The following is a 15,780-nucleotide window of genomic DNA, read 5'->3' on the forward strand; positions in this document are numbered from 1 at the left end:
AAAAGTGGTCTTGCTACCATACTTCCCTATTGTGTAAGTTCTTTCTCTGGTAGAATCCCTAAGAGGAGACACTGCAGGGCACTTCAGGGGATGGGGCCCCATTCCCAACATAGGGAATCCAGTCATTTAGCCCCACCTCCTTCCTGCGCCTCCCACAATCTCAAGTGAGTAACATTTAATCTTACCCGCTTCACTAACAAGTGGACTGGATGTGGGAGAGATACAGTACCTACTCTTCCAAGGGATTCGGCATGAAAAGCCGGCGGTTGGGATCCCGGCATTCAAAATCCCGACGCCGGAATCCCGAACGCCGAAATCCCAACAAGGGGGGAAGTGGATTGCCCCCCCTTGCGGGCTCGCTGCGCTCACCACGCATCAGGCCCGGTGCCTCGCTACGCTTGGCACACTAATTTATTCTCCCTCCAAGGGTGTCGTGGACACCCACGGGGGGAGAAAGTGTCGGGATTTCGGCGTTCGGGATTCCGGCATCGGGATTTTGAACGCCGGGATCCCGACCGCCGGGATTTAAACTGCATCCCCTTCCAAGGCAGTGGGGGACTACCCAAATATTTGGGAGCCTCATGCAGCTTCTGGGAGGGAAAGTAAGTAGGCCTGTTATTCTCTTTAGCGCACAGGATCTCAAACTCTGCACTCAGGGCCCCACACAGTTCAGGTTTTGCAGGTCACCTGTGGATTTAAAATGTGTCAGTTGGTTATAAACTATCCTCCTGCCGGGTGAATGTGAAATGTGTGGGGTTCTGAGGACCAAGCTTGCGAAACACTGCTTTAGAGGAAAAAACTGCTAACTACTGTATAATAAACCAAAAAATAAATGATGTTAGGGGAGCTCTGGAGAGTAATACAGTGGGGAAATTGCCCAAAGCAACTAATAAGCGTCTGTCATTTCATAGGCTGTAATAGATAAATACATTTGAAACTGGTAAGTTGCGATGTTCAATGTCTCTACTTTATCTCTTTTAAAGACTTGTTACCTTTCTCCCTTTAAGTTGTATATTACCACATTAAGGAAAATCTTTGTTTTTTATGTTATGCATGCATGTTCAGTAAATCCAACTTGGCACTCAAAAACAGTATAATGGGAACACCATACAACATCCAATAGTAGCCAAATCTGTACATTATCTGCCCAATGTCTGATTCTAGTATTACTTATTATAAGGGCGGTTTCACACGCTTCGGCTGATGCTGGGAGGCGAAACTTCACACAGTCAAGAAGTTGTGCCCTACACAGAAGTTTACAATGGTCGGAATGGCCCATCCCATGTGAATGGACACCATGCTGCAAATTGTTAACTACTGTGCACTGCACAGCTTCTTGGCTGTGCAGGGTTTCGCCGCCTGGCGGTTGCCGGTGTGTGTGAATGGGGCCTAAGGGTATAACAGGTTATAAGGCTGATAGTTATGGTTAAACAGCTCAATTTGTTCAAAAAAGCCTATGGCACTGCCAAGACCAGCCTTTCTACAAATTCAAGACTTGCTAGACTGACAGTTATGGCTCTTAAAGTTGCACTAAGCTTTGAAGAGTAACAATGGGTAGAGTGATAAATGACCAACCAACCAGATCCTAACTGCCATTTCCCAAACCCAGTTGGTGACATGTCAGTTAGAAGCTGATTGGCTGGTGCATTCTCTCTCTCCACTTCATAACTATTCAAGGTTTAGTATATCTCTCCCTGTCAGATGTTCCCAAACTCAGGTGTATATGTAAGTGGGGACTTTATTGGGGAGTAGCAGTACCAGCAGTGTTATGTGCGCTGATACCACTTCCAGCCCATGTGGGAAGGAGGAGAAGTGTGCTATATGACAGGTGTGCTGTGATCTTACCAACAGCCTGTATTATATCTACCAAGTTTATCAGAAACATGCCTGTATCTTCCACTACTGTGAATGAAACTTCCAATACTGCTTTGCTTTTTGAAAGTGATTGTAATGTTTAGAATAACAGATATTAGAACAAAAGAAAGAGTAACTTAATATTGTAGTCATTTCTTACCTTTTACATCAAGACACAAGCCCTTAAACAAGCAACTCAGTATAAACCCCGATTCCTCCAAGGTCCATGTTTGCATGGGCTTGCGCCCCTCAGACCACAGGACTACTTTTGTCCCTGCAGAAGACATACCAACTAGCTGCAGGCTCATATGCGGAGCCAGCTGTGAGGAAACACAAAAGACGCTGGATGTTACATATGCCTAAGGAAGTCAATAAACGAGGATCCTGATTCATAGTTGTACACTATGCCAATGATTTTGCAATTGGATGATTATCTGTAAATTGTGCTTGCGTCACTGCCGCAATGCACATGTGCAATGACAGAAATGCAATTACACTCGCTCAAAGTGAGGATTTATTCTCAAGTTGTTGGCAGGAAGCAGCCATTTTGATTGAGGTGATAAAGAGTGACAAGAAAAATGCAGGCATTTCGGGAACATTGTGGAGCATGTATCAGCTGCCAATTCTGATCCTGTATGCAGGAATCAGTTGCTGTGGCCATTCTGAGTTACCATACACTTAAATAAGGAGTCAGTGTTTTCACGATCTCAGGAACAAATAAAGAGCAATGCAGCTAAAATACCTTCAATACCCAATGAAAATGTATCTAAAGGACAATCATCTGTTGTGGCAGAGATTAATCAAGCTTTAAGGAGTCATAAAGGTGAGAATTTTCCCAAATGAACCAACTTATTTTAAGACTGTGCTAGGTAATAGCTAGAAACTGATCAATTTATTTGGGCAACTTCTTCAATTTGTCACTCTCCAAGGCTTGATACATCTCTCCAACAGTGATGATTTATCCTTTAACTCAATCTGAAATGAATGTTCAATCTATTTAATTTGCGCTTTATTTGTACCATTAGAAACCCCAAATTACACTACATATTTTGTATCTTAATGACTAGATCCATTTCCACATACTGTATTCATTATGTGTCAGGGTTACCAAGAATCTCACGGCTACAGGGCAGCAAAGGAAACCTGACTCCTATACTGCATCCTGCTAACATAACTGATTACAAATCTGGACAATTTTGACCCATTTCCTATTATACCATATATCTTGCTCCAATTGGCAGCACAGATGCAGCACAGATGCAGCACAAAGGGCAGCACAGACGGTGTAATGGTTAGCATTACTCCCTCACAGTGCTGAGGTCATGGGTTCGATTCCGACCATGGCCCTAACTGGGCAGAGTTTGTATATTATCCCTGTGTTTGGGTGGGTTTACTCCGGGTACACCAGTTTCCTCCCACAATTCAAAAATATACTGGTAGGTTAATTGGTGCCCAACCAAAATTAACCCTAGAATGTCTGTATATGCAGACATTTACATGTGGTAGGGAATATAGATTGTAAGCTCCACTGGGGCAGGGACTGATTTGAATGTTCAAATATTCTCCGCTCCGCTATATAAATAACGTAATAAATAAATAATAAATAAATAATAAATAAATTGGTTGCTGACTGACTTGTCTGTTCCTCTACAGTGGGTAATGTTTAGTAGGTACAATACTAGACTTTTACACTGACTATGCGTCCAGGTGCAGCTTTAGAGTGATCATTTGTTCCTGTTATTCTATAAGTACTTCCATGCCTATGACTAATGTGCAAGGTTCCGCAAAAAAAAAAAGGAAATTCTATGTTCAATGTTGGTCCAATAAGGCATAAGATGCAGACAATAAAGAATCCTACATCAGAGCATGTTTCCTACTGACCTTATTCTTGATGCGCCCTTCCTCATAGTACCAAAGATCACAGCTTCCCTCTTTTAGCTCAGTAACTTGGACACGTGCAGCCTTCATATCCCCTACTGGCTCTGGAACACATAAACACAGGCCAAGAGCTCGATTCCGAAGGCGGAAATACACCCTCCTCTGAAACAAGGGGAAAAAAGCTAATAAATACATATTCAACTTGTTATTGTCAGTTATACATCTTACTACTGCTCTATATTTGCTGTGACCTCACCTGTCTTATAGGACAGAGTGATCCAATTCTCTGGAGGCCACTGTATAACAACCAGTTAGGGATCTGGGCGCATTCAAGTAACCACTGCCTGCCCCGAAAATCATTGTGCTCATACAGCACCCATCTGTATTAAGAAAGAAAAGACGGAAAGAAAATCATGGATGATAAATATGCTACAAGGTAACTGCAGCTATTACATCAAGCAGACATAAGGCTGTGTACCCAAATGAATATTGAGCCAATAACACGGGAAGTCACTGGCAGGGGTATTGCAATGGCAGGGGTAATAAGCATTTAGACCTGTGGTTAGGTTGGTGATAAATGGAGCTTTTTGTATCCAGAAACGACACACCATTGTTCCTGTCATGAGCCACCACTGTGGCTCATTATTTTTATGTCAGTTTCTGTGAGCTTTCCAAGATTCTGTTTCTGGTATGGGACTCTCTGGTGGCCTCCTGTGGTGAGTCTGTGCTACTGCAGCTCTATTCTGTGTGACTGTTTTGCATACAAGGCTGCTGCCTGATTTAGCTCATTATCTCGGCTGGCAGCTCACCTGGAGGAAATTTGTGCTACAGGAAGCTGTTGCTTGTCGAGCAGTGCTGACTGGTGCTTGCTCCTGTTATAGTCCCTGCAAACCCAGACCCTGAGGCCGGTTATAGCTTCCAGTCCATCCGGTGTCCTATGTGCCAAGCCTGTTCCTCTATGCATGCATGCATGCAGACAGCTACCAGCTTCCATTTGTTGCAGACACCTGCTTCTCTTTAGGTTTTTCTTGCTCCGAGCTAGTCTAGTTTAATCTACTCCTTGGATTGTTTTCTGTCAGTCCTGGTCCGGTTCCGGTAATCCATAAGTGCTCCTTGTTGGAGCCCAGGTTTAATTTCTTTACCATTTGTTCAGTTGCAGCATTGTGAACAGTGTTCTCATTGTTATTAAGTCCATGCTTGCTTATTTCCCTCTGGGATCTCCATTGTGTACCACAGGTCTGCTCCATTTGCATACGTTAACCCCAGCAGGGTTATTTCCCTGCCCTCTGTACTATTCTGTACCTGTGTGTGGTTTGCTGTGACTTTGCTGTGTGTGTTGTTACATTGTTGTCTGTGTGGTGTTATTATTCTTATGCTTGCGAAAAGGTCACCCATGGTATCCGTCTAGGTCGCTTCTACGTTTTGTTCCCTGGTTTGTCTGTTGTTTGTCAGTAGTAAATTCCAGTTAGGTCCCTGTTTGTGAGTTTCACCTTTTGACTGTTCCTAAAGGATCTCCGGTACTTTTGTCTCATCTTAAGATCCGGTGGCATCAGAGTTGGGGGCGGAATTATTTTGCCCATTCAAACGTGGCTATTAGAGGCAAAGTTAGCATTTGCAGGTAAAAGCTATCCTTTAGGACAGTGCAACAGAGGCAGTGTAGGGTTGGCTGTGGCCATCCTAAACAGCTGTCTCAGCTGTGAGGTAACACCCGAAATCATAATAGTTTCCAACCAGTACCACAAATGCTGCATCCCGTAACCATTTCTACAGATGTGTGCACATGCAGCTATCACCGTTTTGGTCTTTGCAATTTATCTGCACCAACTATCCCATCACTTTTCACTATTGTGACAAAAGTACAATTTAGGGGCAGCCTAAATATTAACACTGCCATTAACACTGCCATTTTTTGTACCTTCTTTCTCTACTCGGTTACTAATCTGTGTAACAAGGTAAAAGAGGTCAGATAAGAGATGCTTAATCAGTGACTTTATACCAAGTCCTTAGCGTCAAAAATAATAATCCTAAGTACCTAGAACTTTATAAGTGAGTTTCAACAAAACACAATTCAGAAACACATACAAAGGTTCAGAAATGACGCATCTAAGCCACGCCTAGTGTCTAAAGGTGGCCATACTTCTACAATATATTGGGGCAACCCCCTGACAGTTGTGTTGGGGGATCAGGGATATTAAACATGTTTAAAAATCCTGATCACCCAATTTTGGCGGGATCAGTAAATCAGAAAATTTTAACATGCTTAATTTCCCTGGTCCCCTGGTGGTTCGCTGATTGCCAGTGCCTGCCAATCACCACATCTTGACAGCAGATTGGAGGATCGCATTCACGGATGTATGGGCACCTTTATGCAATATGGTCAAAAAGGGATTAGTGTATGAGAACATTTCTGCAATCCTATACTGTACAAAATTGCTAATAAAATAACGTGTTTTGATGCCCATCGTAAATGCCTTAGAGGGAGATGTATTACACATTGGAAAGAGATAAAGTGGAGTGAGATAACATACCAACCAATCAGCTTCGAACTGTCATATTACAGGCTGTGTTTAAAAAATGACTGATTGGTGCTATAATTTTTCACCTTACAGTATCTGTCAAAAAGTAGATTTTTCAAATTCAGTATATTTTCCCTTTACAATCCCATGACTCACATTCCACTGGCCACTCTAACAGACAGCACATGGTTATTGTATCCTTCACCCTGCAGACTCCGAACTTCAGCGGTAAACTCCAGCTCCTTACCCTCAAATCTCTCCAGGCCATGAAGTGAGATAGAGGGTATAGAGAAATACTGCAAACAAGAAAAAATGTACTATTGTTTTATTTTGTTGTTGGTTTATTTTTTTACAAACGTTAAAGAAGAACTGTTGATAAATGTAAATAGTCATTCTTGTCTCAAAAGAGCCCACTACTCACAATGACGTGCTGCTGTATGTGCTGTTGATACAAGTGGAAAGCAAATAGTAAAGGTGACCATACACAGTACAATTGTTGGGTACGATGAGATGCGTAATCCCACACACATCTCATCGCACAGCTCAAAAAGTATGTGCTGCACACACTTTTTGTACTAGATTGCATCTCATTGCATTGCAAAACGTATGCGATGCAATGCTATCTAGTCCAAACTGCATACAATAATTGTACTATGTATGGGCACCTTAATGCAATTTAGAAGGAACCTATGATGCTCATAAGCAAGTACGCATAGGAACATGGTACATGTAAGAGTACTTTGGGTCCCCCAACGGGCCCGGGATTGGGGGTCTAAGTGGCCGTGAATCTAATCTGAACCCAATCAATGTCCTCTACCCCCTCTATATTATGCAACTGTGCCATATTTTGCTTCCCTGACCCACTTTGTGTAGTGGCTGGACCCCATTTTGGGCCCCAAATGAGTGTCATTCTGGGATTCACAAAGTCAGGTAAACCAAAACGTGCTTTTTACTGTCTTTTTTTTTTTCACCTGACATGTACCAACATTCGGTATTTCATGCCCTACCATCCACTAGGGCAGGGCAATTGCGGCCCTCCAGATGTTAAGGAACTACACATCCCAGGATGCTTTGCATTAGTTTTGCTATGTGGCCATGCTGAAACTGAAGCAAGGCATGCTGGGATGTTTAGTTCATTAACATCTGGAGGGCCGCAATTGCCCAGGCCTGCACTAGGGCATGGTTGGAAAATAAAATAGTGTGCCATGCGCAGGGACGCAGTGCTACGTTTCAGTGTCCATGTCCACTGTGTCAAATCCGGGACAAAAAAAGTAAAAATCCCCATGTCGACCTTTCCCATGTTGACTTAATGACCCTGTTGACCTAACCCCATGTTGACCTTCAGTCATGTCAACCTAGTTGCTATCTATCCAATGATCCATACTCATTTACACCAAAATTGGTACACATATCAATTACACTCTGTGAACAAATACTGTGGGGGTAACACACCCCTAGCAACCCTAGGGGTGAGGCAACAGCACAGAGTATTTCAGTAGACAGCATAACTCGGGAATGGCTGGAGCAATTTACACAAAACTTGCTACACATAGGCCTTCCTATCTGTAAATAAGCATTGTGGGAGTAAGTAAATATTCTGTGCTGCTGCCTAGGGCTGAGGCAGCAGCACAGAATATTTAAGTAGATGGCATAACTCTGGAATGGTTGGAGCAATTTACACCAAACTTGGTACACATTATACTTTCAATCTGTGAACAAATACTGTGGGGGTAACACACCCCTAACACCCCTAGGAGTGAGACAACAGCACAGAGTATTTCAGAAGACAGCATAACTCCAGAATGGCTGGAGCAATTTACACAAAACTTGGTATACATAAGACTATCTATCTGGGAACAAACACTGTGGGGGTGAGACACCCCTAGCACCCCTAAGGCTGAGGCAGCAGCACAGAGTATTTCAGCAGACAGCTTCAATCTGTGAGCAAATACTTTGGGGGCAACTCATCCCTAGCACCTCTAGGGGTGGGGCAGCAGCACAGACTATATCAGGACATGCATGATATGTCAGTGATGACAGGGCTGCATGTGACAGGGACAGTAACATGATGTGAGTAAGGAAATGGAGATAGCACAAACCCACACACTGAGAGTTATATCCTGGGATGCGGTCATTAGGTCAGCACAAGAAAGGTTGGCACTCCTTAGGTCGACAGGAACTGAAGGTTGGCAGGGTCCTTAGGTCAACACAGGTTTTTTGATTTTTTACCCACTGTGGTTCCAGAACAGGTGGTAGTTCACGCCATACAGGCCTACCCTCCCGCATTCAGCGGGAGGCTCCCGACTTCTACAGCCTCCCGCTGCCCCACAAACCTACCCGCACCTCCCGGTTTTTGGGGTCACTCTGGTAGAATCCAGGCTGGGCATGCGCGTTGGGGCGGGGCCTGCATGCTAAATCACAGCCGGCCACCGCAGGGTTGTGGATAATGGTGGTGGCCGAGCTGCTGCCACAGTTAGGAAGTGTGTGGATGGGAGGAGCAGGGGAGTCAGCAGCAGCCAGGGCTTCTGAGATTGGCCACGCCCACCACACTCCGTGCATCAGCCTGCTGCTCTCCCTGCTCTGTCCTGTCACCGGCTGCCCTATGCTGCTTCCCCCTCACCATCACCCTGCAGGGTCCCTGCACTCCCCTGGAAGCAGCAACACAGCCAGGTGAGTGTTCTGGGGAGTGGGGCTGTAATATGAGGGAGTAACTGTGGTCACATTGTGCATACCTCCCAACTGTCCCGCTTATCGAGGGAACGTCCCGATATTTTGGGACATTCCCGCGTCCCTCCCGCTGCTGGCAGTTTCCCCACGGCGGGTGGGGGGCGACATTTGGGAGTGCCCCCGTCGTCCGTTAATACACCGAATAGACATTGTGCGCATGCGCACAGCGTCTATTCTTGCAGGCAGAGGGGCTGGAGGCTGGCCAGCAGCTGGGCATGCCCCCACCGCTGTGAAAAATGGGGGTGTGGCCTCGTGGCAGCGCCGCGAGTATAGACCACTCCCCCTTTCCGATAGGCCACGCCCAAAAAAAATTACGCACGCCTGAGGCGCGCACCCTGTCCCGGCCCACTGTCTGCAAATGTTGGGAGGTATGCATTGTGTAGTGTGTTTGCGTGGGGGGAGGGGGGCTGTGTATATAATGCATTGTGTAATGTGTTTTGTGGGGGGAGCGGGGCTGTAATATGAGTGAGCAACTGTGTGCACATTGTGTAGTGTGTGTTTGTGTGAGGGGAGGGGGGCTGTGTATATAATGCAATAATGAGTGGACTGTTTATAATGTAATATGGGTTGAGCTGTGTATAATTTAATATTGGGATGTGTATAATGTAATAATGTGCTGTGTTATATGGTGGGCCTGATTCAGACCTGTTCACTAGGTTGCATATATTTGCAGCCTAGCGAGCAGGTAAACGCGATCCAACACCACGCCAAACCCCCCCCCATCCTCCGTGCGCGAATCCCCGCATTAGCATGAAAGTGGATGTGTACATTTACACATCCCCTCGCATGCGACCACATGGGAAAGAAATCATTCGATGGTCGCTCACCATCGAATGATTTATTTTCCCCTTCTCCCTTTCCCCTTCTGATTAAAGAGTCTACTGACTGACTTTTATCGTGGCCGAATTCAGGGTCGGGAGCTGATTCACAGGGGTACGCCCAGCGTTTTTATTGGAGCACCCATAAAACGCTGGGCTTTCCCCTGCAAGGGCCCTGTGTCCTCCAATACATTAGCAAACACCCCAGCGAGTGTGAAAGTCAGCGAAGGAGGGTTCCACATGCGCAGACCCCCACCTCAATGGTGCTGCAAATTTCCTGGAATCTCCCTGAAACTAGTTTTCAAAAGTAGGCAGTATGGTTCACGCCCACCCATCCACTAGTGCATGGAGGGAGAATAAATTGTGCTGAGCTTAGCGAGGCACCATGCTGAAGCATTGTGAGTGCAGCCAGCTTAGCGAGGGGCTGCCGTACACTTAGTGTCCAGAACTAGATGTCTAGCTCTAGACACCTAAAAAAAAAACATGTGGACCTTCTTCATTGTTGACCTTCCATTGGTCGACCTAAGGACCCTGTGGACCTTCTGCCTGTTGACCTTCCCGTGTCAACCTTTCTTGGGTCGACCGAATGATCCATACCCCTTTGCCTACCCTTCACATTTTTTCTTTTAGAATATATACTGACTACCTATGTCATGTCTTTTAATGTCTGATTGTTACCCCCTAATTTTCCTTGTACCCCCTCAAGTGGTTTATTAATATTGGGTGCAGTGCACACAGGTCGCTGGCATCAGCACTGCTAAAATCCCCAGAAAAATGACCGTCGCACAGCAACATTTTTCTGGTGATCTGTGCATGTACAGTAGGGTCTAAGGACTCTAGTACTCAGACCCTACAGCGCCGTGCTACAGAGATTTGCGCATGTGTGTTGCTTCCAGCAAAAAGAAGGGGGCCTGGCTGGAGGAGGCTGCACAAGGGCCGGTACTTGTTTCCTAGCAGGGCACCCAGATTTCTTACGTACGCAAACATAGTGAAATCACATCTCATCGCATCGCATTGTACGTTTTAACTGTGCGATGTATGCGATGCGATATTTCATTGTACAAGCACCCATGCCATGAGATGTGATGGGTGCTTGCAATGAGATGTGATGCAATGTGATGTGTGCATAGTATGTGATGACCTACGCCATTGTTTAGTGCCAACCCCAGTATCCACGTCACCCCGAAGCGTGGCGAACGCAGCGAGGCCGCGCGAGGGGCGGCGGAACGCGTCCTCCGACCTTTTCATACCCCCACTATCCACGTTGGTGTGGAGTTGATTTTAGATAGTGTGGCGAGCGCATCAAGCCACTGAGCCCGAAGCGTGGCGAGCACAGCGGATTACTTTACATGTATTCCGCGTCCCCTCGCCACGATTCGGGCTCAGTGGCTCGCTGCGCTCGCCACACTATCTAAAATCAACTCCACAACGATGTGAATAGGGGTATGAAAAGGTCAGATGATGCATTCCGCTGCGGCTCGCCACGCTTCGGTGTGGCGTGGATACTGGGGTTGATGCTAAACAATGGCGCAGGTGCAGGTGCTTACAATTGTAAGCACCCATCACATCACATACAACAGTATGCACACATCACATCACATAGCATCACATCTCATTGTAAGCACCCGTCACATCTCATGGCATGGGTGCTTGTACAATGAAATATCGCATCGCATTTGGTGCCATGCGATCCTATGCGATATTTCATTGTATAAACACTCCTGTGCAGTTAACATGGACATCGCATCGCATAGCACGCATCACACAGCACTATAGATGGTACGCAATGCAATGCAATGTGATTTTCCTACGCAGAATATCACACTAAGCTATTTGCTTAGTGGGCACCCTTCTAGGAAACAAGTACCCAAGGGCCTCCTCCTCTCTTGAAACGTCTCTGACCCCCTTCCCGTTTGTACTTATGTACCCCATGCTTATGTTTTTTGTATGTTCAATAAAAATGCAATATTTAAAAAATAAATATCCCTGCCACAATATAAAATGGAAAAAAAAGGCAGCACTTACGTAATTGTTAGTATTTATGCCCCTTAATCATAAAAATAGCTTTTATTATTTTCTCCAGTTCTAAAAATACAATTTTTAATCTGTAAAAAAAGACCTACATAGAGTACAGGCATGGGCATAGTGCCAAGACAGGAGTCACATTCCGCCCAGATGTATACCAAACAGAACACACATGTGAGATGTAAAACATTTTCTGGCATAGAGTAGAACAGGGCTTGGTCCCTGCTGTTAGCATTGTTATTGAACTTTGGCGGAGCACAGAGAGATACTTATTTCCGATAGCTTATCAGCCTGTGCAAACAATAAAACACCTCTTCAATATAAGCAACTTCTGGGAAGTTTACATTGCAACCCTCGTATGGGCTTGTACTGAGTTAATGAAGTGCTTTATTATTAAACAATTCTAAGCCTTAACAAATACCTTAATGATTTAATTATTTCAGGGAAGCTGTCTGAAACAATGCTACAACAAGATACTGTATATTCTCTTTAACCTATGAAATTAATATAATGATTAATACCTATTGAATATTCTGTATTCACATTCATGGCTTACCACAACAGAGCCCTTTTATAGATAAGATAAAACAATATCTTACTAGACTTGGTCAGGCTCGCTGCTTCTAATGAAACAGAAATTGTGGGTAATACCATCTACCTGGGACTGTGGCCTTTATCAGAAAAGCTTTTGATCCAAATTTTAACTGATTGTATTTTTAACAATGTACGCAATTAAAATGTAAATATTGTACAGTATGTAATAAACGTAATCATAAAATTCTACACAGTCACCGCTGTTTGATATCTGGAATTTTCTGGTATGTTGTATTTTAGAGTCACATCCAGAAGTTTTGTGAGAAAACTATATCGTTCTAGACTTCTCAGAAAGTTTGGGCCCGATCCGTCTGTTACACAAATACATAAGTGTTTATGAGAAGCATCAACATGCTTCGATAATTTTTGGTCCATCAATATGGAACAATAATCGCCAGTATTAAATGAGCGCTTTCATGTTTTGTTTTCTTTTGTTTTTTACTTGCTTTGTATTGCTTGGATCATCTAAGGAGAGTAGCTTTCATACAGTATAAGTTATGTACAGTATATGTATACTGTGTATAGCATAGGACATTTCATTATTTACATTTCTAGGTGGATTGGCCATAAATTGGTCATGTGCGTTTCAGTCATTGTGTTCCATAAACAAGACAAAGGTGAGAATAACCTATAAATATTGTGTGTTGAGGTGTGAGGCCACAAACTTGGCAAAGTCATCATAACAAAATGCCCTGGGTTGCCTCCCTGTCCATTCTAACAAACAGCGGTATCACAAAATGCCTTTGGAATCTAATGCAACATTGTTGTTTTTGACATGCTGAATTTTATGGGCTTCCTGTAAACAGAATTTATATAAATTGATTGTATTAAATCAAACTCTTTGGGGGAAATTAAGATGTGTATTCTAAGATGTGTATTCTACTTCACATGTGATGTTGCTATGGGCAACCAATCAGAATTTACTTCTTATTTATTTAGCACCCTCTAGAACAGAGGTGGGCAACAGGCGGCCCGCGGGCCGCATCCGGCCCGCGAGACACTTATGACTGGCCCGCCGCAAAGACCTTTATTACTATGACAAGCGGCCCGACTAGCATTAGGCCGCTTGTCATGTAATCAGCAGAGGTGGCCACGACTGCGGCAATAAACGTGCTTTTCCGGCGCCGTTAATCCCCGACTGCGGCGGCCGCGCATGGCATTACTGGGAGTGTGGGAGGGGACGCAGTGACGCGACAGCCGCCTCCCCGCCATTGGTCGGTGCGGCCGCCGCGTGACAGCGTCCCCTACCACAGCCCTGTAATGCTGTGCAGGACAGGCGCTCTCGGGCTTTGGCAGGCTGGGCGCATGTGAGACGGCAAACAGCTATGCTGCTATTCTCCTCCCACCTGGCTTCCCCTGTCTTCCAGGCACCACACATCCTGGAAAAATAATAGAAATCAAAAGTAAGAAGCTCACAAGCAAATATTTCATGTGCATGAGTACTATGTGTATATATATATGTAATACACCCACATGTGTATATATATATATATATATATATATATATATATATATATATATATATATATATATATATATATATATATATATATATATATACACACACAGTGTTACACGTGTGTGTATGTATGTGTGTGTATATATATATAAATATATATTTTTTTTTTTTTTGGGCCTCTCCCTGTCTTGTCTTTAACCCCGGTGCCCATATATAACCTGTTGAAAAATCCTTCATTCACTACTATATATATGTTTATAACCCAAGGCTATGCCACTCACTGCTTATTAAATATCTGTCCCTGTTGCATTCCGCAGTTAACGGCTGTGTATTGTGTAAGATATTTTGTGTGCGGCCCTCGAATATTTACTGGGAGTGTTAAGCGGCCCCCCAGCCAAAATAGTTGCCCACCCCTGCTCTAGAAGATAACAGACAGGATCCCACAGCAACACCACATGTGATGTAGAATACATATCTTAGTAAATTTCCCCCTTTATTTTAAACAACCATTCACAGCCAGTGCGGGTGAACCCGCGCTGCAAGGGGGGGGGGGCAGCCTTGCGAATCAACCAGAATAACCCCCTTACACCGAAACACAATAGCAAAACCTGAGACATACAAGTTCTCTATTTGTGTATGCTTTAAAAAAAAACAAGGTTTCAGCGCATGAGAATTGATAGACATATCGAAGACCCCCTTTGAACCAATTATAGAATATTGGGGAATTTTTGTGAGGTGTAAAGTTAAGGTTACCCCAGAAAGGTAAATATATGAAGGTATGTTGTGATATTTTTTTTTTTTTACATGTTGCCCTCCACGCCATGCATGTAGTAGACAGTAAAACATTATTCTTAGCTACATCAGGTAAAGATTGTGACATTGGGCCTTATTCTAGTTCACTCTTTCTGACAAAATCTTTCTTGGACAAAACCATGTGAACTGCAGGTGGGGCAGATGTTACTTGTGCAGAGAGAATTAGATTTGGGTGGGGTTTTACTTCAAAGTGAGATCTATATTGCAGTGTAAAAATAAAGCTGTCTGTATTTACCCTGCACAGAAAGAAAATAACTCACCCAAATCTAATTCTCTCTGCACATTTTACATCTGCCCCCCTGCAGTGCACATGCTTTTGTCCATCAAAGGAGGATATTTGTCAGAAAGAAAGAAGATTCCAATTGTGTGTAAAAGTTTGTTCCATGGAGTAATTGGTGTATATGTTGTTGCCTCTAATCCAATCATGGGCTATTATATATATATATATAGCTGCTAAAGCAAACGAGATAAGGCAAGGGACATTCAATCCTCCCAGTGAACGTGGTTGGTGCAATTTAAAAAGCGAGACTCTAGGACACTTTTCTGCCCAAATTAAATTTGATAAAGCTTTATTTAGCTGTGCAAATGAAATTTGGGTGGGATGACAAGAAGCAATTGAAGAGTATAATGTGAAAGGGTGATTTTTAATTTTAATGCATAAACATGTCATCTTGCCCAGGGCCCATTTGAAAGGGAAAGAGGTACCCCAGCCCTTTTCATCCTCTGAAAAAAAAGCCAAAGCTTCAGTTTTTAAAGAGTTGATTTTAAAACCAGATATCAATTGAAATAAATTTAAGATAGAAAGCAGATGCGGACGTGCCATATGAGGGTTATTAAAATGGAACAGTATGTCGTTGGCAAATGCTGAAAATGTAAGTTCTTGTCGATCAAATGTAATCCCGCACCATAATTTTTCTTTTAAAAGTGTCTAAAGAGGGGGACTAATGCTAGGTTAAATAATAATGGAGATAGAGGGCAGCCCTGTCTAGTACCCCGAAAAAGAGGAATGTATCTAGTGTTATCTGCATTAATTGTCAAAAATGCTAGTGGTTGCCGATAAAGTCTGTGAAATACATGTAAAAACTCAGGGCCAAAT

General features: G+C 43.8%; 1 protein-coding gene across 2 annotated transcripts in view; it reads right to left on the reverse strand.

The window, feature by feature from the left end:
* CRYBG2 (crystallin beta-gamma domain containing 2) overlaps positions 1–15,780 on the reverse strand; it is a 175,055-nt gene that overhangs the window by 1,503 nt on the left and 157,772 nt on the right. For both annotated transcript variants that reach the window (XM_083173290.1, XM_083173291.1), the window contains 4 exons: positions 6,405–6,544; positions 3,989–4,112; positions 3,736–3,894; positions 2,015–2,174 (listed from right to left, as the gene is read on the reverse strand). In XM_083173290.1, coding sequence (XP_083029416.1) covers positions 2,015–2,174; positions 3,736–3,894; positions 3,989–4,112; positions 6,405–6,544 — 583 coding nt within the window. The remainder of the gene's footprint in view (positions 1–2,014; positions 2,175–3,735; positions 3,895–3,988; positions 4,113–6,404; positions 6,545–15,780) is intronic.

The sequence above is a fragment of the Crinia signifera genome, chromosome 2 (genome assembly GCF_055691185.1).
Source record: "Crinia signifera chromosome 2, ASM5569118v1, whole genome shotgun sequence".
Classification (NCBI taxonomy): domain Eukaryota; kingdom Metazoa; phylum Chordata; class Amphibia; order Anura; family Myobatrachidae; genus Crinia; species Crinia signifera.